General features: G+C 40.0%; 2 protein-coding genes across 3 annotated transcripts; one reads left to right on the top strand and one right to left on the bottom strand.

Moving 5' to 3' along the window:
* Positions 1-6,854: 6,854 nt before the first annotated feature.
* LOC146678905 (BTB/POZ domain-containing protein 1-like) lies at positions 6,855-13,449 on the bottom strand. 2 transcript variants are annotated; one of them, XM_085404673.1, is made up of 8 exons: positions 12,857-13,449; positions 11,499-11,655; positions 10,501-10,606; positions 10,212-10,409; positions 9,865-10,057; positions 9,685-9,772; positions 7,371-7,517; positions 6,855-7,276 (listed from the first exon to the last, which is right to left on the bottom strand). In XM_085404673.1, the coding sequence occupies exons 1-8, from the start codon at positions 13,270-13,272 to the stop codon at positions 7,118-7,120; spliced, it is 1,464 nt and encodes a 487-aa protein (XP_085260799.1). In that variant the 5' UTR covers positions 13,273-13,449; the 3' UTR covers positions 6,855-7,117. The 2 variants fall into 2 exon arrangements, with proteins under 2 accessions (XP_085260799.1, XP_085260809.1); XM_085404683.1 differs by having other exon boundaries at positions 9,865-9,994.
* Positions 13,450-15,202: 1,753 nt separating this feature from the next.
* LOC146678904 (transmembrane 6 superfamily member 1-like) lies at positions 15,203-21,132 on the top strand. The gene is made up of 10 exons (XM_085404697.1): positions 15,203-15,771; positions 15,881-15,984; positions 16,202-16,303; positions 16,386-16,485; positions 16,668-16,750; positions 16,948-17,066; positions 17,719-17,823; positions 17,921-18,013; positions 18,110-18,229; positions 20,247-21,132. The coding sequence occupies exons 1-10, from the start codon at positions 15,680-15,682 to the stop codon at positions 20,436-20,438; spliced, it is 1,110 nt and encodes a 369-aa protein (XP_085260823.1). The 5' UTR covers positions 15,203-15,679; the 3' UTR covers positions 20,439-21,132.
* The last annotated feature ends 26 nt before the right edge of the window (positions 21,133-21,158 follow it).

Raw genomic sequence — 21,158 nt, 5'->3', positions numbered from 1 at the left:
TCCCATCTTTCACGGTCATTTCACTTTCTTTGTTATCAGTGCTTTGGCAAATCATAAAAGTATAATCTGAGGAGAGTTTACAAATCAAGGTCAGCAGATTTATATGCAGTATTATAAAGAGAAACCCAAAACATCACCACCCAGCAAGCACTTGGCAAACAGTGGGCAGTAAGAAACTTCAGTCATAACTAAATTCAGGCTGGGCGGCCGGCTGTCTTGACCATTTGGGGTGAGTGGAGAGAGAAAGGATGAGCGCTGAAAAACAATAAACACTGAGCAGATTGGTGGTGCCAGTAAACAAAAGATCAGGAACACACAGCTCCAGAACCAGACGCACAGGCTCTGGAAAGAGAGGGGACAATGCAAAAACTATCCAAAGTGAATGACCTGCAATAGTCGTCAATCAAATTAATTTACATTGAACGAGAAGAGAGCAAAGCCAAGATGATAGGTGCACTGTGGGAGGTCCCACAAAAGAAGGGCCTATAGCATCATAAAAAAGGATTTTTCAGGGAACCACCTCTTATTATAGGTTTTCATCAAAAAGGAAAGTTTTAAGCCTACATGGAAACACAGTATATATGACAAAAACATTATATTGAATTATATGCAATATTATAAAGAGAAACCCACCCACACTCAGCAAGCACTTGGCAAACAGTGGGGAGTATGAAACTTCAGACAGAACTAAATTCAGGCAGCAGCTGGCTCCCTTGACCATTTCGGAAGGTCGAAACAGAGTTTTCACAATTTCAATAATCTTGAAAGTGTTAAAGCATGGGTGTCAAACATAAGGCCCAGTTGCCAAAATTTAGCTCTCCAGAGACTCCAGTTTGGCCCACTGTACAGCTTTGAAAATGAAAGGAGCATACAACACATATAGCTCATTAATTGATGTACTTTGTAAACTGGTACTACTGAAGTTTACTATGGTCACAGTGAACAAACACTTCCCAGTGTCTCAAGTTATTACAAGAGTAAGCTAAAGTCATATTTCTTATGGTTTGTCCCTGCTAATAGCACGACTCTCTGGATGGCATTGCTGGCAAAGACTCTATAAGGACCCACACAGTGTTGTTCACTCTGTCATCAGTCTGGATGGATAGTGCCTGCATTTTATAGAGGATATATGATACAGAATTTGGTGTTTTCCCCTGACATTTCCTTCTCTAACACTAATGATAGTTTTTGCTTTTCATGGATTGTCAAAAAAGTGGGTCTTCGTGCTCGAATCCTGCTTTGAATGTGTTTAGCTTACGTAGTATAGAATTTGGTGCTGATATTAACACATCACATCAGAAGGACTGCCTGTCAGATTGAGATGAACTGACATCCCCTTTGAAATCCTCAGAAACTAGACTCAACATAAAGTTCACACAGCTAGAAAGATTAATCCAAAGGTCAGCATGTTAATCCGGTCCTTTGTGTGACACAGAGTGTTGACTGTACTATCCCTTAGCCAACACATTCATTGCACTCATCTCTTAATGCAGCATAAAGCATCTGGTTAAGCAGTTTTTGCCACATTAAGAAAATAAATGTGCTGCTTACTGTTATTTCTTTGACTACCAGGTGGAGACCTTTTGAATCCCCCTCTAATCAATCCCATCATGTTTTAATTGCAATTATTACGCTGGTAATGCATGATGAGACTTGGAGATTGTAAGAAAAGGAAAACAATAGAGAGAGCCACAGTGAGGGACCGACAAGAATATGCCCTCGGTGTGGTCTGCCGGGCTGTCAGGCTTCATGTGGCCTGTTTGTGACAATGCAATGTGACAGCAATGGAGAGAGTGCGCTGGGGGCCATGTCCTTGATGATGAACTCATCCACTACAATCATCACTCTGCCCCCCCTCCTCTTGGAAGAGCATGCACACATGCGCTTTTGCGCACAATACACTACAGCCTCCCCGGAAACACGCACAAACACGCAGGATCCCCCAGCCCCCGGAGCACTCGGCGACCTACATCTGGTGTTGGAGAGTGCAGGGGCTAAGGTTGGTCCGGGCCAGCCAGCCCCCAGCAGACAGTGCAGAGTGTTCGTGTAGCGAGTAGCGTGTGTAAATGGCAAAGCGCTCCTGCTCTGCTCTTTTGTGTTGAAATGAATGCCTCCAGCATTCAAACAACACTGTGCACAAGTGTACCTTGTGTGCACGAGCACACGTGCAGCTAGAAGCCACGTGATCATATATGCACTTAATTAACAATTAAGAATAGGTCGCAAAGTGAGGTTTGAATGCACCCTGGTGCTTTGCTCATCCGAATGCACACTCTGTAACTTAATCATGCAGCTGCCCAGGTCATCCATGTGAAGACGGTGGACTGTGGTGCAGAGGAGCGCTTGTTAGTCTGATTATATCAGGTGGTACTCTAGTGGCACACATAGACAGCTCTAGGAATACTTGGTGGAAGAAGCATTCAGACCTGATCCTTTACTAACCTGGTGAGAGATGTATTCAGTAGTGGATGTGAAACATAACAAGAAGCAGCTTTGGTGCCACTTTTTGCAAGCAACCATAGGCCAAAAAGGTTTCTCATGAATTAAAAGCTGATGCTGTTATTATCAAATTCAGCATATGTAGTAGAAAGCCCAAATTGTAAATTCCCATGTTATAAATAAAATGCAGGTCATGAAAATTCAATGTATTTCTTCTCTCATGGGAATACAGACAGAAATGGCTTTTCTCTTGTTACCAAAGATGGCTCCATCTTCCAAAACCTTAGATGCTCCGCTCAGTCCATCTGTGTCTTCCTCATGCAAACCAGTGATTGGCCGAGGGACAGGCTGACACACAGAACTACACCGAAAGCCTTTTCATTGCAGTAAAGATGCTGGTTTGTAATTGATGTTGATCAAAAATGCAACATCTGAGCCATCTGTTTTTCTTGTCTCATTCAGGGTAAGGACATTCTCAGATTCAGCAGTCTGCGAAATGGGAACGATTTTCCCTCATTCTTCAACCTGCCCTGTGCTTACTGCCGTCTAGGCTGCAATTACCCTTCAAGATGACAACCATCAGCGTCCTACAGAGCAGCACATCGAACCACTGCTGATAATTTACATTGTTGAATATTAATAAAAGTCAGATTCAAGAGGGAAAGGTGCAGATTTTTTGTGAATAGAGAAAATGTCCCTTTGTTTAAAACCAGTTGCCCAAACAGCTAAATGTAGGAAATATGCCTTTGTTTATCCTTTTCCTGATTGACTGTGAATGAAATACTTATAAAATGAGTCAAAATTTTAAAAGCACATGGTAGAAATGCACAGTTATAAATAAATAAATAAATATGGATTTATTTTATCGAGCTACTTCAGTCTCTGATTCTTGGTGTTGTGCATGCTGCTGCACTCCATCATTTTAGCTACGTAAATAAAAGGGTGCCATCTTTATTCTTATGAGTGACACTCTTAATTTTCCTCCACTGTTGAATATGCAAAGGGAAAAAAACTTAACATAAAATTTCAAGAAAAATCTGATGATGAAGGCGACAAGTCCGAAATGAAGGCATGAATGGTGGAGATGCCACAATGAATTTGTGAAATTGAGAGTTTTGTGTACATTTTTTACTTTCAGTACTCACTGTTAGAACTAACTGATTTTTTTTTAGCACCACAAGTGAAGGCACATGCCTATGACAGTTTTTTTTTCTTCCACTTTCATCAATAAGTCAAACATTTGGCTTAATAGCTCCAATATTTGTGAGGTACCCTCTAAATGATGTAAATGTTTGGGTTGGTCTGGGACTTACAAACTTGAATTGTTGAGAAAAAATTCTGCAAAAAAAACTTTTAAAAAGTTAAATTTTGAGATAATAACCAAAAATATTTGAATTACAAATAGCAAAACAATTGTATCTATTTCTGTTAAGTGAAAAAAAAAAAAACAAACCACGCCCTATAATGTAAATTTCAAAATAAATGAAATGTTGATTTTAATTTTTATAACAGTTTTTATATAAAAATCATAAATTGGGCTGTTGTGTGTCATTTCGGTTTCTCCTTTCCTCTTCAGCATCTCTCTATGAGGAGTGCACGGCCTGATCGCTCTACTGTCACTCTAATCGCACAGACATGTATTCTCCATCAAATTCAGAGTTCTTTAAAACGTGCACTGCGTACAGTATAATAGAATATGAAGTGAGAGGCATCGCAATTTAGCAGGATCAGTTCAGTGATGCTCACCACACAGTCATATGTCAGCAAGCACTTGGCAAGCAGTGGGGAGTATGAAACTTCAGGCAGAACTAAATTCAGGCAGCAGCCGGCTGTCTTGACCATTTCGGAAGGATGTCCAGCTGGTGGGAGTTATGTAATTTGTATTCCAGTGTTGTGAGACAGTTGGATAATTAATTTTATATATATATATATATATATATATATATAAAATTAATTATCCAACTGTCTCACAACACTGGAATACAAATTACATAACTCCCACCAGCTGGACAAGTAGGTGAACACAAACACACTCACACACTATCCATTCTGCCTGCAGGTTAAGTCGTGATGGACACACACACACACACACACACACACACACACACACACACACACACACACACAGAAAGCTGGATCTTGACGAGAATATTTAAATAAATGTAGGTGCTAAGATGCAGTACACTGACAAACAAGGATAGGCTGCACATGCAATAAAGCTAAAATCCAGGATGAGTGACTGAGTGGGGACCTGGACTGACCCAGGTAACATTTTAGGATCAGCATCTAAATGTAGCCTTAAAAATGACTTTGTGTGGTTTCAGTTAATCAACACAATTGTCAAGACACAATAGGAGTAAACAAATCACTGAACTGAATTTCCTTTAGGGAAATCCAAAAAGATCCTAGGGACTATTGCCACAAATGTGAAAACAAAGGTGTGTAAAACCCCTTGTATTTTGTGTGTAGAGAAAGCTGCGTGAAGTCTGGGAAATTGGCTCAACTGATGTAGTCTAAAAATTGCTTGGTGTAACACTTACCACACTCAGCTTTTGACCAAAAGAAAAATATTTCAGGTTTTCCTGATTCAGTTTTGACACTGATGTGATTTTTGCTGTTGTTGCTTTGTGTCTTCAGATAAAGACAGGAGTGTGTGCATCCTTTAGGTGTGTTATATTACCACAATTACATCTGGGTACATAATGTAAATGACAAATACACACTGTAACCACAGACACATCATACACATATGATGCATGTCTTTGGCAAACACAAAAATGTGTTTTTATAAAAATGCTAAAAACCAGAAAAGAGAGTAAAGACCTTGCTTCACTTCACTTCCTTCACAACAGAAGAACCACATGCAGGTAATACTACCTGCTCATATGTCAGCATCATTTTTTGGTACTGTGAGAGTTTTGCTGCACAACATTTTTTGCAGCCACACTAATTAGAGGAACCATTTCTAGGCTGAGTACTAAAAGTGGGGTTCCTGATTATAATCATGCTTCAGCACCACATAAACCATTTAGTCCTGTACAGTCAGTGTCATTTGTTGTCAAAAAACAGCAGAGAGAAAAATCCCCTCTCCTGTCATCAGTGTTCATGTTCAGGCTCACTCTGTGAAAGACGGCTCATTCATCTGCCATCTAACCAGCCTCACACCACCCACACATCTAGAAAGACAAGCGCACACATCAGAGAAACCACAAATCCCTGTCATGGATTTGTAATCTAATAAGTGCAAGAAATCATCCTTGTGACCGAGTTATTCCCAATAAGCTCCATGTTTGCCTGTTTGTGGCAGACGTAACAGGAAGCCTTTATTAAGTTCTTTGAAGACTTTAAAATATATTTTTTAACAAAGTACAGGTAAAAATTAGAGGACTGGTAGTGCTGTGGACTATCTGTCCTCCTGGTTCTTGAGTGTTTTGTGTCGTGGGTGGTGAAAAAAAGAAAAAAAAAACTGCCTCAAACTGATTTTCTTGGTTCTTTCTCTTATGAGGGCCGTCTAAGTGGGCAGGCAGCAGAAGCTCTCAGGTCCCGGTGACTCACCTGACAGCCTTCGTGGATCACTCTCCTCGTCAAAGCCCACTCACAGCCATCTAAAGTGGCCTTGTTTGCACTGCCTGTTTCATATGAATGTGCACATTATGCAATTAAAGAGCACTTCATCTTTTGAGCTGTAGACGCAGCTTTCAGAGGACAGCCTTCTTTTCACTGGCAGAGTAAGAATAGAGCACATCCAGCAAAGAATAATTGGGCATTATTGAGATGTGCGTCAGGATTAAGGACGACACTGTAACCACGACGCCGATTACTTCCCTTGATCGTCTCACAACCCCCTCCTCTAATCTGTTTTGTAGTATCTGAATGCATGTAGAGGATTTGGCATCACCTAGTGACACAAGAAGGAATGATATAAACTGTACATAAATATTTACCACAGCGTTTGGAACAGGAAAAAAAAAAACTCACCTTTTAAGCCATATTAAAAAAAACCAAAACATTTATTTCCCCATAAAACTGGAACGTTTATTTTGTTGTTGCTGGTTTTTTTTCCGTCTTCTTTTTTCATTTTAACTCTAAGCAAACATGAAGTCATAAATAACAGCATGTACCACTGGCAATGTTACACAACATACACACACGGAGCGTGATTACAATGCCAAAACAAAGTACTTGAACAGACACATGTTGAATACATGATAAACAGTGCACAATAAAAAAAATAATAAAAAATGTAAATATTGTACTTTGGATAAATGCATCAGCAAAACAGATTGTAACTGTCTGCAGTCTGACGTGTAGCTCAGATTCACATGTTAACAAACAGACAGCTCTCAGGCCTGTCTCCAGGATGTGTCTGTATTTAGATCATTCATAGCCGATGATACACTTTGTCCCCCGAAAAGCTTCTTTTCTTCTTTTTTTTGACAACAGAGCTGTGATTTTTCCACAACTCAGGCTGTTTCCACATTGCTGATCATGCCTGTACACCAACATCGTATAGACAAATACACACATACAGCACACACACACACACACACACACACACACACACACACACACACACACTCGTTATTCCATAGGCTCGTGAGGCACTAAGAACAGTCCAGTCTTCCCAGCAGTCCGAGGTCTCCTTGTTTCAGTGTACCTGAATGACACTGCAGCGAGTTCAGCTGTAGTAGATGATTTCTGGTATCTGCCCGTCCTCCACGGATGTGCCGTTGTTATTTCCAGGTGAACTAAAAAAGAAAAATGTTGTCTTGGCCCCCGATGCCAATTCCTGGGTCACTTTCTTTAACCCTTTAGTGCCATAATGCGAGTCGGGGCCCTGAGTTATAAAATTAAAAAGACAGACGTTAAATTAAGCTCATTTTCAATCATTCCTTCAATTCAGTTTTCAAATACAGTGACCTCGGGCTGACCTTTAAGGTGGCGCACGCAGTGTAGCTGACGTTGGGTAGGATTTCCACGGGCTCTTTGAACATCACTCGGAACGTGTTTGCTGTGCCATCGCAGCTGAAACCTGTCTCGTTCTGTCCCAGTGTGATGCGTTTGTCGCTCTCTATGATCTACAGAGGAACAGGAGAAAGTCTTCACTGAATGTACAACAACTAAATCAACTTTTTACACAGCTGGCAGCATCAGTGTCACATCTGTTTACTGGTGGATTTCTGTAGCTGTAACAAACGTGGAAGCCCCCTGAAATAAACTGTTACACAGCACATATTCAGCTATGTCTCTTCTTACTGGGGACTAAAGTTAACAGGCACAGAGACCAGCCTGTGACCGCTAAACTGCTGAATTCAGTCGTCGATCGTTTTCGCCTGTGTGACTGGGGTTTTGGTTTAGTTTAGATGAGCAGCAGCGATAGGAGGGATCACACGCATAAAGGGCCCCAGGCTATACTTTGAAATGCAGGGATGATGCAAATCTTGGACCTTTACATCACAGATTGTAATCAGAACATCTACCGAGCACTGTAAGAACCTGGGCTGTTCACTGGTGTACAGAAGCTTCTGTTAGACTTTTTAACAAATACAGGGAACTGAACAAGTCAGTTGGCATTTGATGGCGCATTTTTAGTAAAATAACTGAAAGGCAAACACTTGTCAGGGCTTGGTGTTTGACAGAGATAAAAGGTCAGCTACTGAACACTCGCTTTTAGCAATCGCAGGATCTTCAGCCATGTTTTATCTTAAAGCTTGTGTTCAAGCAGGAAACAGAGAAAACCGTCATATAAAGAGGAATTATAAATTACACAATAAAAGAGAGTGAGGTTACCATAAAGCAGATCTAGACAGCACACCCTTTTTTGGTATCTTTATTGCATATTTTGGAAAGGATATTACTACTGTGTTCAGATTTTTAATTTCCCCACTTACCGGTATTTTTTTAACATTATTTCAGCTTTTTTCATAAAAGCAATGTTTTTATCTTTATTGCCAATGTGTGAGCGGACTGTAACGTTACTTAAAAAATAAGATCTTTTCCAGCTCTGGGTTACCTCCAGCAGCCTGTGCAGTAACCTTAATGTGAGGGACTCGGATGAGTTGCCCGCTCCTTAACGCCTTGCCTTTGTCTCTTTCTTCCATTCCTCTACAGCACCAACACTGAGCAATACTGGCTATTTTAGATTGGAAATGGAGTCCACTAATTTCTAATGTATGCTTTCCTTCCTGCTAATGGTACTGCTAGCAAAATCTGATGTGACTGGAAACACTAGCTAGCTAGATTGACTCTACAGCTAAGAGGATTAATAACAGTAACTAATGTATTATGTGTGTATTATATAAAACGATGCTTTTTTTTGCCTGTAATTATAGAATAAAAGCTTTGATGCATAAATAACCGTAATAAATAACAGGAAGACCCAAGGGTAATGTCAGGGTTCAGTTACCTTACTATAAATATTATACTGGTATAAGGAAGTGAGGCATACAGATTATACACTGGTGTCTCGCTTGCTTTCACACTGAAGAACATTATTCTGAAATTGTCCCACAATTTGTAGATTTGCAGTTTTTTGCAAAACAGTGAAACTCTGCCTCTCATGTTACTGAACTCAGTAGCGCTTACTTTTCCATTCTTTTGTTTCCCTTGTCCCAATTTTTTTGACAGGTGTTGCTGCCATCAAATTCAGAAGGAGCTGATGTTTTTCATTCAGTGGTAAAAATTTCTTATTTTAAACATGTGACATTTTTCTCTGTTTTTCTGTGAATAAATTACATGTTTATGAGATTTGCACTGTATCCTGTTTTTGTTTACATTTCACTCTCCATCCCAATTTCTTTGGACATGACACACAGTATACAAAGCTGCAGGACAGTCTTATGTATATCTCATCATTATTTTGGCCAATGCAAGCTCTTAGTTTGAGCATATGCTGTATGCTCATGCAAGCTACAGAGACCTGGCTGCAGTTTAGTTAAAAGCCTTGAGGAATAATTTGGGGGATTTTACACACTGAGCACTTAACTTATAGTTTAAAGCTAAGATATATTAAGTGAGGATTGATGCTTGTGTTACCACAACTCTGTATTTTAGAAAAGGTTGTTTTTCTTGTGTTTTTTTTTTTAATTCACTTTAATATTTCAAAGTTGTTGTTTTGTTTTTTACTTGCTGGCAATAATATAAAAATGAAATGACACTGAGTTCTACTAAAAAGTTATAAACCCACTCATCAGCAGTGTAAGTATTTTTTCTTGAACCTCATTATGTCTCCGTGCCAGAAGTTACCTGTATGTTGACCTGATAGTCAGTGGGTCCATGTATGGAACCATACAAGCCAAAACCCACTATGGATATTCTTCTGTTAACATTGAATCTGCAGAGAGAGAAAGAGATGGAAAGAAAATGAGAAAAATCAAGTGTTAATAATTAAAAAACAAAAAAAACAACCATCAAGCCTCCGCTCACCTGATCCTGTCGCTGGTACCACTGTACCCCCATCGACTCTCAACCTGCTGGAATCTATTAATGCTGCACTCCTCCCCCCTGAGGCAGCAGCGAGGCCTGTCGATGTAGTCGACCCGCGGTTTGGGGTTTACTGTAAAGTGTAAAAACAGATTTACCACCTCCCGATCGAACAATATTCCAGACTGGGCAGGCCCTGTTGCACAAGAAAGAATATCAAACTGGTTTCTGTGGTTTGAGTTGTACATGAGGAACATGATGGATATGCTTAGTGATGGCTGAACTGGTAAGAAGAGTGTTGCAAACATCACAGCATTGCAAATAAACTCATATTTCTGTGATTCACTTACCGGCAGCAAACTCCTCAACAGTCATGAGCGGGAAGCGGATGAGCGGGAGGGCTTTCCCCAGAACCTTCTGTTTGTTCTCCGCGGTCAGAGGAAGCTGTTGCCTGTAACACTCAGCCTCCGCCCAGCGGACCACCGCTCCAAACAGACGGTTCTCCCTGATGCTTAGTGTGTCTCTTTCAAGCACCGCGCAAAGAGTGTCTACACATGCAAATACACAGAAGTCTTAATATTTAACAAGTCGCATGCAAACCGTGGACAAGAAAACACCTGATCATAAACGCTCACATACCAAGGTCAATATCTGTAAATCCCTCTGCATTTATTGCATCTGCTGTGCTTTTGTCGATGGTGTCTAAGCAGAGACTGGCGAGCTGAGGCTCATCAAATAACCTGGCCTGTAACAAGACCACAAAAGTATCCATGTAAGTGTCGATTCTGGTCATTTATCTTGAACGCAGCAAAGGAGGGTATCGAATTTACCCCCAAACACGTTAGAACAAGCAAAAACAAAACTGAAAGTTTAATGCAAACACTAAAACAATCCAAGTTGGGTGGAACCTCATAATGCTAATGAATAAATCTCCCAAACCACCACTGCTAATAAAGAAAACACTGCTCAGAATATGGTTGCTTTAGCTTATTTACAGTATTGTTTATAGTTTTGTTCTAGTTGCTGCTGAGACCTTTTCTACCCCCCAATCAGATTCAGTAGCAGCCTGAGGGCACAGCAGCCAGCCACTGAACAGAATGCTGAACCCAAACAAACGGCAGCATAAACCAAAAATAGAACAGCTAATGTTGTAAAAGTCCTGCCAGCGATGGCTGGGAGGTGGTCTGGTGCTGACACACACACACACACACACACACACACACACACACACACACACACACACACACACACACACACACACACACTTAAAAGAAATACAGTTTATCTCTAACTGTAAGAGCTGCTGTTGAACAGACGGTAAGAGCAATGCCAGATTTTCATTAGATTTTTTTAACATATTGCCTGGAAAATCCATTAAAAAAAAATACACATAGCTGATATTAAAACCCTATTCATGCCCGCCATTAAAGAAATCTGACTCTTTGTAGACTACATAAATCTGACTATTTATATCTAGTGCCATCGAGGATGGTTCAAAACCAAGCAAGTTAACTTGCAGAATTAAAAGGAATATTTCAACATTAAAAATTTCACAAACCGAAAGTACAATCCAGGCCATCTGGATCTCTCAGTTTTAACGTAAAGGATGCACTATAGTCGAGGAGAGTGAAAGTAACCTGAGTGAGAAGCATAAATGCGTTGTCAGCTCTGAGATGTTTGGTGAGGAACTCCACGCAGTGCCCCTCCAGAGCAGGGACCGCATACTTCTTAGCCGTGTACAGAGTCGTCATCACCGTCTCGGGACCAATGTGGACCTCGTCAGAATAGAGGAACCTGTAGAGAGGAAACAGGCACCAGAACAAAGGGAACAATTACATTTTCATAGTTATTCTACGTAAATTCTTAATATTTGTAGGCCATGCTAAGATGGAGGTGCCTCAACATTTTGAGTTACAAGGAACAAGTTCATACAAACATCACTACTCATTTGGCATAAACTGAAATGGTCCTCTAGATAATCACAACAGTTCTTTACTCATTAATAGCTTGAATCACCAGACACCCTGAGATACGATACTATCACAATATTTCCCTCATGATTTGCTATAATTGTAATTTTTACCATTTTGCAATAAGCTGAGTATTTCAATAACATATACAGTTATTTATTACCTAAATATATCATCAAAGTATATATTTTATCCAATAACATAAAGTTATGTGCTTCAGTTATTTTTCTGTTGCAAAATGAGATTGTCAAGCATAACAACAATGTCACTAAAATCATCCATCAATGTTGCCCTTCTGTGATTGAATGGGGTCAAGTTGGCAATTATATACTTTGTCCAGCTGAGTGTGTCCATCATTTGTGGTGATAGTTGTGTTTTTTTTTTTCAGTTGAGCCCATTTATTGCTTGGCTAGCATTATTTTCTCCTGCACCACCATCCTAAATCAGAATCAGAATTATAATTTAGGATGGTGGTGCAGGAGATAAGCCCTCTTCTTAGTAGAGTAGTATTACAGGGTGTTTTCATGTACTTATTATTTATCTGTTTATTTTCATTCATCTAATAAAATATCGATATTTGGTGTCCCTGCGTCGATACAATATCGTGAAACTGTACTGTATCGCTATACCCTCCCCCACCCACCCCTTCTAATTATTAGTTTCTTAGCAGTTCGTATTTGAGTTTTTACCTTTCAAATTCTTTAATTTGAAAGAAAAGGTCTGAAGGTCACTTTGCTGTGAGACCTCTAAAATCAGGAAGTCAAATTAATAAGTGATAAACTGTTTTTAATAGAGTAGGTTAGAGCGAGGTTTCGTATTTTTCATTAGGGTTAAACATGAGAAATCCCCTAAAAACAATATGGTGGGCCACATAAGCGCCTTGACTTTGATTAACTTTTAAATGCTGTTTTTAATGTTTATGTACACTTTGATCATGAGGTATGCATGAGGTTTTTACCACCCGGAAATAGTGTGGTACTAGGTGGTCTCGAATGCAGGCAGGGCTTGGGGTTCACCTGTCCTACCTGAGCAGCGCGAGGAAGGCGGCCGGCTCCACATCAGGCAGCTCGATTTCAGCAGAGGTCGTGGCCATCCCACCGTTAAACATGGCATCAAAAACGGCACTGCCAGCGGCCAGGACGAACTTATGGGCCGGTATCCTCTGGGCCTGTCTTCCTTTCCCGACTATGAACCTGACGTCGCTGAGAAGCTCGTTGTTGAAGAGGAAGGCGAAGCGCTCCTTTAGGGACCTCTTCGTCGCCTGCCAGTTGTACATGGGCTCCCGGTGAAGGCCGAGGACGGGCGGGGAGCCGGACGGGGTAGGAGCGGAGGCTGGGACGTTGGAGAGCGCTGCTGGTGCTCCGCAATGAGCCGAGTTGGATGCTGCCTCCTGACCGTCATGGTTTGACGGCAATCCGCCACCACTGCTCCCGGTCGCCATAACGACACACTGTTTTTCAGTGTACTTTCACAGAAACGGCCTCGTTATTGACACGCAGACACGCACTCGCCGTAATGTTTTTGTTGTTATTCATTTACGTGGTATCCATCGCAGCAGACGCCATCACTCATCACTAGCTACCTGCTAGCTACAGAGTCTCCGGAAGTGGCGTGGGTATACTTCCTCCAAAATATTTTTTTTGTCCTGAAACTTTATTGTTCACTTCTAGATAAAAAAAAAAAAACGAACAAATAAAAAACTTGAACAGTGTCTTAACATACAGATTTTTTTCCTTCTTTTTATCTATATGACCGTTTTGGGCACAATACAATCGGCAAATATGTTAAATAGAATAGAATTAAAATAATAAAATTCTTATTAAAAGCAGCATTTACATTCAAACGTGGACGGACGTGTGAGCAAGAGGCACTACACTCTTTTTTTTTAATTTTTTAAATATTTTTTGATCATTACACAATTGGCGCATTAATTCAAACTTAAAATGTAAACAAATAAATAAATACATGTGTAATTTATAAAAAACAAATAATAAGCCATTAAAAATTTATTTATAAAGGTCAGGCATCAATTGTAAACTTTTTATCAGATATTAGCTGCTGTATTCTATAATTTTTAAAACCCTTTTTTAATTATTAAACATAAAGTTAAAAATTGTCCCTCGTACTAAATACTCATTCAGTATTTATTGGCAAATATTTGCTTGAATACCCTATTCACTATAGTTATTCAAACAATTACAAAGCATATAGATCAACCCTCTGTGAACTAAGAGAATCATTTATGATTACTTTATTATAAATGTTATGCCAAAAGGGTTGAAATTGGAGTAATATGGCTGAAGGGGTATCTTACTTTTATTTGTAGCTCATGACATAAATGACATAAATAAATACTCAGGACCACCAAAATACTGATTAATAATATTTTATATGCGTTTAACACATGTTTGTAATACTTGTTCTATATGCATGGTAACAGTGTTACAAATCGGTGCTACGATTAGTGTTTTCTTAGAAAAAAGATGCAGCTGTGAATTGCAATAGACTGTGAATTAATAAATGCAGGTGTACTAATAAAGAAATAAAACGCTGAAATGTAATTGTCTTCTTTTGGCTAGTGAAACACTTAACCCAGTCAGAAAAGATTAGAAAATGCTAAATATGTCAAAGAAGACTGACGTTTTGTCGACCAGTGGTAGCTATCAACACATGGATGAAAGTGCCACTTCATCTTTGTCATGTTGTCTCATGGTCTCACTGCTTGTCTATTCTTTTGTCAGGTCGAATAGGTTTCAGTAACAGGACTGTTAGATTCTTCTTTAAAATATGTCAATGTTTAATAAATTGGTTTAAAAATCACAAGAGACGCTACAAAACAAAATGATGGATTTATAACTTATTTTAAATCGTATATTTGACATGTATTTGGTTTTCAAGAAACTAGCCAAAGTGAAAAATGCAATTTAGGTTTTCTCAAGAATAATATCTTTGGATACTTGTTTTCAACAACTGGGTTTAAATTTAGTCTCAGAACAAAAGTAATTTACACACCAAATGTATGTTTTAGTATGTTGTGCTTTTTTTTTTGTTTTATCCACTTTTCTTTATTTTCCTATTATAAACCTCCTCATCCTTGCTTGACGTTTTCCAGTTGACCGCGGGGTGTCAGTGTCTCTTCGTTAAAAACAAACACACAAACAAACAAAACCGGTTTTTTCACAGATGGTATAATATATATTTTTGTTAAGCACAGTGAAGCTGCCCGAGAAAAAACATCTTAATTTTTCATTTAGGACGAATATAAAGTTGTGGCGTCCCTGTCCTATTTTGTTATTTTGTAATTTTTTGTATTTTTCATGGACTATCATATAAATTCATTTGCACAGCCTCTATATGTATTATTTTACTATTCCCTCCAGCTTAGTATTTGGATGTATAGAATAATATGAATGAATGAAAAAAATCGCCACTTCCATCAAATCAGAGATTAAAAAAAAAGCAAAAAAAAGTTTCAAAAAGAAGAAGAAGAGAAAGGCACGAGAATTGTTAATTTACTACATTAAGTTCTGCAGAAAGTCGGGGTTTTTTTTTACGTTTCTTTCCAGGTGAGGGCCCGCCCCCACCATCTGAAAGCTGAAGCTCGTTTGAGTGTAGTGCATGTGTAGGTAAACAGAGAAAGAGAGAGAGGAGAGCAGGCAGACAGACCAGACAAGATTGAGCATGCATGCGGGAGCCGAGCTCAAAGTTTCTTTTTTTTTTTCCGGCAACACTGACTTTCCTCCCATCCTGTGAAATGTGACTCGCAAGCTAAGCATGAACATTTTCTGGGGCTGATTTGTTTAATTTAAGATTTTAAGTTCTCGCTCAGACAAATCGCTCGGTGCGCAATGAGCGCGTCTGCGGGAACGGGAGTGTTCCTGCTCTCCCTGATGTCTATCCCCATCTGCTATTTATTCAATTCTCTCATTTACAGCAACAGGTACGTGGAAACTGGTTCACATATTAACTGTTGGAATTCCGACTTCCACCATCAGCAGCGAGGAGTAGCTACTCTGAGAATCATTTATCTGCTTTTTTTCCCCATGCAGTGCTGAAGCTTTCTTCTTCGCTTGGTGCACAACAGTTCTTATTCTGTCCATTTCAGCTCGTTTTATGCTTAAAAAGAAGGCTCCAGTAGATCCACTTTTTTATGGTAGGATTTCTCAAATGCACGTTTCTTGCTTTGACCAACAGCGACCGAGGGAAGTGTTCATTACAGATCAAAGCTCGAGTTAGGACTTTCTGCATATTGTACCTATAAAAACCTGTTGCAGTATTTAGAAAGCAGTGATTTTTAAAGCAGCACGTAATGTTTGCAAGTTGTCCTGTCTTTAATTAGAAATTAATATATCAAATATACATCTGTGAAGTGTATGCAGTGCATGCATTCCTCAGTGTGGTGAATCTGATCATTGGACTGGAGCAAGACAACATCATTGATGGATTTGTGACATTTTACCTCAAAGAGGCAAGTGTTGCTCTATTGTGTCCAGATTATGAATGCCCCCACTTCCTCACAGTTTTACTGATAAATCTACATCGTGTTTCAGGCAGATCCACATGTCAACACAGCACATGGGCACATGATATCGTACTGGGATGGCTGCGTGCACTATCTCATGTATCTGCTTATGATTGCTGCAATAACTTGGGGGTAAGAGCTGTCTTGTTTCCAAGGTTATTCACCACAGCTGCATCACTAAGTAAGGAAAATATTTGCCACTTAATCCCATCCATATTATACTGTTTGATAAGATAAGCTTGATAATGTATCTATATACCTAATTCTTTGAAACTACAATATGATCATCTGGCTTTGTTACATGGTTTGGGCAGGAACAATTACAGAGCTATTGGACTCTACTGGGTGGGATCTTTTCTCATGCGTGCAATGGTCTACATTCTTGGGAATGCTGTCGGTAAGTACACTAAAAATAATGGGATGCTTTTAGATAGCCTGTGTAGGGTAACCCACATCCCCCCCCCCCCCCCCCCCCAACAACACACACACACACACACACACACACAGAGAGAGAGAGACTTTTATATCCCGTTTGCTTACAGGGATTTAAACTAGATCATTTCTGATCTAGTTTTTCCCCTCATTTTTCCCCAGGAAAGTATGGGACTCACGTTGGCCCTCTCTTCATCCTCCATTTGTTGTACATCTCAGTGTCAGTGTGGGCTTGCTTCCGCATCTTTTGTCAGCCTTCTGCACGAGACGTTGAGCTATCAGTAAGAACCTGACTGCCGCCGCTCTCACAGAGAAAACACCTACTTTTATTGCCCTTAGTCCAATCCATCAGTGAGTCCGTCTCAGGTGTCTGTGAGATTATTCTGACGAGTAATTACCACCACAGAAACAGTGCAAAAAAAATGTATGGGCACATTTCTCAGAGTCATTATAAGTTAGGCAAATATGTCTTTGATAGTAGATATATTTAAACATAACTGAAGTTTAAACAGATGCCCATTTATTGGTGACATTTCTTTCTGAAGGGCAGCACAGTGGCAAGGTGGTTAGCACTGCTGCCGCACAGCATCAGCATCAGGCTGGGGTCTTTCTGTGTGGAGTTTGCATGTTCTCCCTCCAGGTACTCCGGCTTCCTCCCACAGTCCAAAGGCATGCAGTTTGTGGGGATAGGTTAATTTGTTAATCCAAATTGCCCATAGGTGTGACTGTGGGAGTGAATGTGAGCGCGAATGGTGTCTGTCTCTGTGTGTTAGCCCTGCGACAGACTGGCGACCTGTCCAGGGTGTACCCCGCCTCTGTGAAATAACTGCGATCTACCTTATATCCACAAGGTAAGGGTTAAAGTGTCTTATCTGCTGGAAACACATCCATACTTTGCATCTGCAAATGTTAGTGTTGCTGTTGTGTTCTCAGGACATCGAGGAGGCTCACAGGGCAGGCTTGCTCCGCAGACCTGTGGACTTGGTATTCATCATCTACCTCATTCCAGCGCTGGCTTTCTGTGTGTTCAGAGGCCTGGTAAGAAACCTCATGGTGATCGGCTTGCCCAGCTCTAGATTACTTTCTTAGCGTTGGGTGTCTCTCACATATCAAACTGTTATGTTATGTGTTCGAGGTTGTTCTTGACTGTTCCAGCAAATGGTGCCAAGACTACACACAACAGTATGAACCATACCTCAAAGACCCTTCAGCCTACCCTAAAGTACAGGTAACACGGTGACAGTAAACACTCCAAAAACGTCACTCTAATGCTGTAATGTTAAGCCACATATCTAAAAAAGTAAACTGTGTCTCTGTTTGACAGATGCTGGTGAGCATGCTGTATTCTGGGCCCTACTACATCATTACTCTGTATGGGCTGTTGGTCCCAGGATGTGACTGGATGCCAGACCTGACTCTTGTACACTCAGGAGCATTGGCACAGGTACTGTTGATCTCCGTATACAATGAGGGGCCCCTCACAAGTTAGAAACACCTAACGTCTCTAACTTGTTCCGAATATCTGGAAACCAAATGTGTAAGTGATGAAAGGGTTGCCAGGTTTTAAAAATGAAAGTCATGTGAAAGAGTCGTTTACAGTCTTTTGTTTTCCCACATGACATCATAGATCCAGGTAGATTATGTAATGTTACACAGAGACTGAGAGCCGGCTTCTGGCCAGTTCGGTAAACTTTCTCCTCTGTAGTGATTGCAAGTTGGTCTTTGTTTAGTGTACTCTTCAGAGCTGACAGACTCCAGTGGCTCTATTTACATCTAAAGATGGAAAGGGAAGAGTTGTGCAGCCATTGTGTTTGAGCTGCAGGCTGGCGCGTCACTCATCGGCAGGATAAGGGCAGAAGCTGACTTCAGACCAAGAGGAATGGTGGTATTGGTGGTATTCACTTAAATGTCAGCTGTTCAGCCAGGATATAAATAGGAAGGTTGATCCTTTGGCAGCCTTGGTTGCTATGAAACATGTCATGTGTCAGCAGCTTTCTACGAAAAGGTAAATGACAGAAGTGTATTAGATTGAAAATCATATGAAGATCAGTGGTGGTGCCAGAATGCAGGCATCGTCAGTCCAGTAAAGGAATAATTCACTCCAAAACAGCTGTTACTTTGTTTTTGTATGCTTCAAATGGGTTTCCTGTGTAAGCCCTTCTTGCTCTGTTATTGTAGATAGATCATTGCTTCCAGCAAGAAAATGTGGGCTTTAGCATCACAAGATTTCCTATAAGATTTATGACTTTGAACTGATGTTTAATTTACTAATACATGATAATAAGACAATAATGTGCCCAAATGTCTCACTATCCCAGACCACTGAGATTCTGTGGGACAAAACAACAACTAAAAATCTTAGTTATTATAGTTTTTTATTTTCTATTATTTTCTGTTTTGATTTTTTTTTTAAATTCAGTTTAGTTTCAGTTAGGATATTTCTGCTATATTCTTATTTTATTTTTGTTAGTTTTCCAACTTCACAAAACAATTGCAGTTATTTTAATATTTGGTTTTTATTTCTGTTAACTAACATTTTTCTACTTTTGGTTTTTAGTTTGGTTTTAGTTAACTATATTAACCCTGGTGCTGACATCTAATTCTATCTTGTTTTCTAAAATTCATAATTCTTTTTGAATTCTTTTGAATATTCATCTTTTTTACATCATGAGCTCAAAATATTGTTAAAAATGTAAGAGATATTTAAGACCAAGATACACGGTATGGACAAACGTATTGGGCAGCACCTTTTAGTGACTGAATTCAGGTGTTTCGTTCAGTATTGAGCTGTGCAGCCACCCTTTATAAACATTTGTGTAAGAATGGGTCCTTCTAAACAGCTCACTGAATTTGAGTGCAGCAAGTCAGTGTCTGAAATTTCTTCCCTTCTAGATAGATATTGCTTTGGGGCTTGTGTTTCTGGCCTGTACACTTTAGTTCCAGTGGAGGGGACTCTTAAAGTTTCAGGTTACAAAGACATTTTTGACTATTAACAGTTTAGGGAAGGGCCTTTTTCTTTCCCAGCATCTCTGTGCACCATGCCATAAAGCAAGGCCCATGAAGGTTTGGTCAAATAAGTAGAGTGGAAGAACTTGACTTGACACAGCCCTGACCTTAACCCCATTTACCACCTTTGGGATCAACCAGAATGGAGGTTGTGAGCCGACCCCTCTTGTCCAACATCAGTGTCAGGCCTTGCAAATGCCCTTCTGGGTGAAAGGGCAAATATTTCTACAGGCACCGTTCAAAATCTTGTAGAAAGCCAGAAGAGTGGAAGCTATAGCTGTAAACAGGGACCAACTCCATAGTAATGCCTATGAATTCACAGTGGGATGTCAAACAAGCTCCTGCAGATGTAATATGTAGGTGATCTTTGTCCATATAGTGGTTATATAAGAATCTTGGTGAACATACCAGCTGTGAAGCACATGCTTATTATCCCTCTCTGCTGCGTTTCACAGGCCCAGTTCTCCCACATCGGTGCATCTCTTCACACACGGACACCGTTTTCATACAGAGTACCTGTGGACAGCCAGCCTGTCTTCTTGCTGGTCAATGTGCTGTACATGCTGGTGCCTCAGGCTCTGTGCTACCGCTGCTGCACACAGCCCGCCTTCTTCCTCAGGACAGCGCCAGAGAAGAAAAATGAATGACAGACTGTCGGGGGGACAGAGAGAGTGCCACAGATGCCAAAGATGCCTAAAATAAAGGCCCGAAGAACTCGCAAATTCCTGCTGTGTTTGCAGTTATTAGCGGTTGCTATTTTAGAGAGGAAACTGCCACCTGTAAACTTCATGGGGTTATGTGGAGGTGCTAGAAATGGACAAAAATGGAAATTGTGCCATCTACTGTTTTTGATCTGCCGCTTTTTATTGAAAATCTCTGTGTGTAAAGCAGCAGCATCCACATAAGGCACACACAATGTTACACTGCAGGCAATGGTGCGTTAGAGTTGTGTAACAGATTGATATGACTCACAATAGTCATTGTTTGGTATAAAAACAAAACTGTCGTTTGTCGCTGAGATTTCTGCACAGTGCCTACTTGGCAAATAAATTAATGTGACTGTGCCTTTCACAGTATTTATTAGCTAATAGCAATTTTTTAAAATTTCTTTTAACTTTTTGTTTTTTTATTCAGTGTGGTTTCAGTCAGTTTGCAGAGTGGGTTCCCTTGATTCAGTTTAGTTTTAATTGTCTGAAAATGATTAGTTTAAGTTTGGTTTTTAGTAGTTTCCTTGTTAGTCTGAGTTTCCTCAATTACATTTTAATTATTATTGTATGCCAGGGGCAAAATTTAGGAAAATCCTTACAGCTAATGCAATGAAATCTGTAACAAACTAACAAATACTAAACTTAAGGATATTTTCTATT

Source organism: Rhamphochromis longiceps, linkage group LG1 (genome assembly GCF_057381845.1).
Source record: "Rhamphochromis longiceps isolate RC_006_pf linkage group LG1, R_longiceps_female_GT1.1, whole genome shotgun sequence".
NCBI lineage: Eukaryota > Metazoa > Chordata > Actinopteri > Cichliformes > Cichlidae > Rhamphochromis > Rhamphochromis longiceps.
The sequence above is the reverse complement of the archived record's forward strand: the minus strand, read 5'-3'. Positions and strand labels throughout refer to the sequence as shown.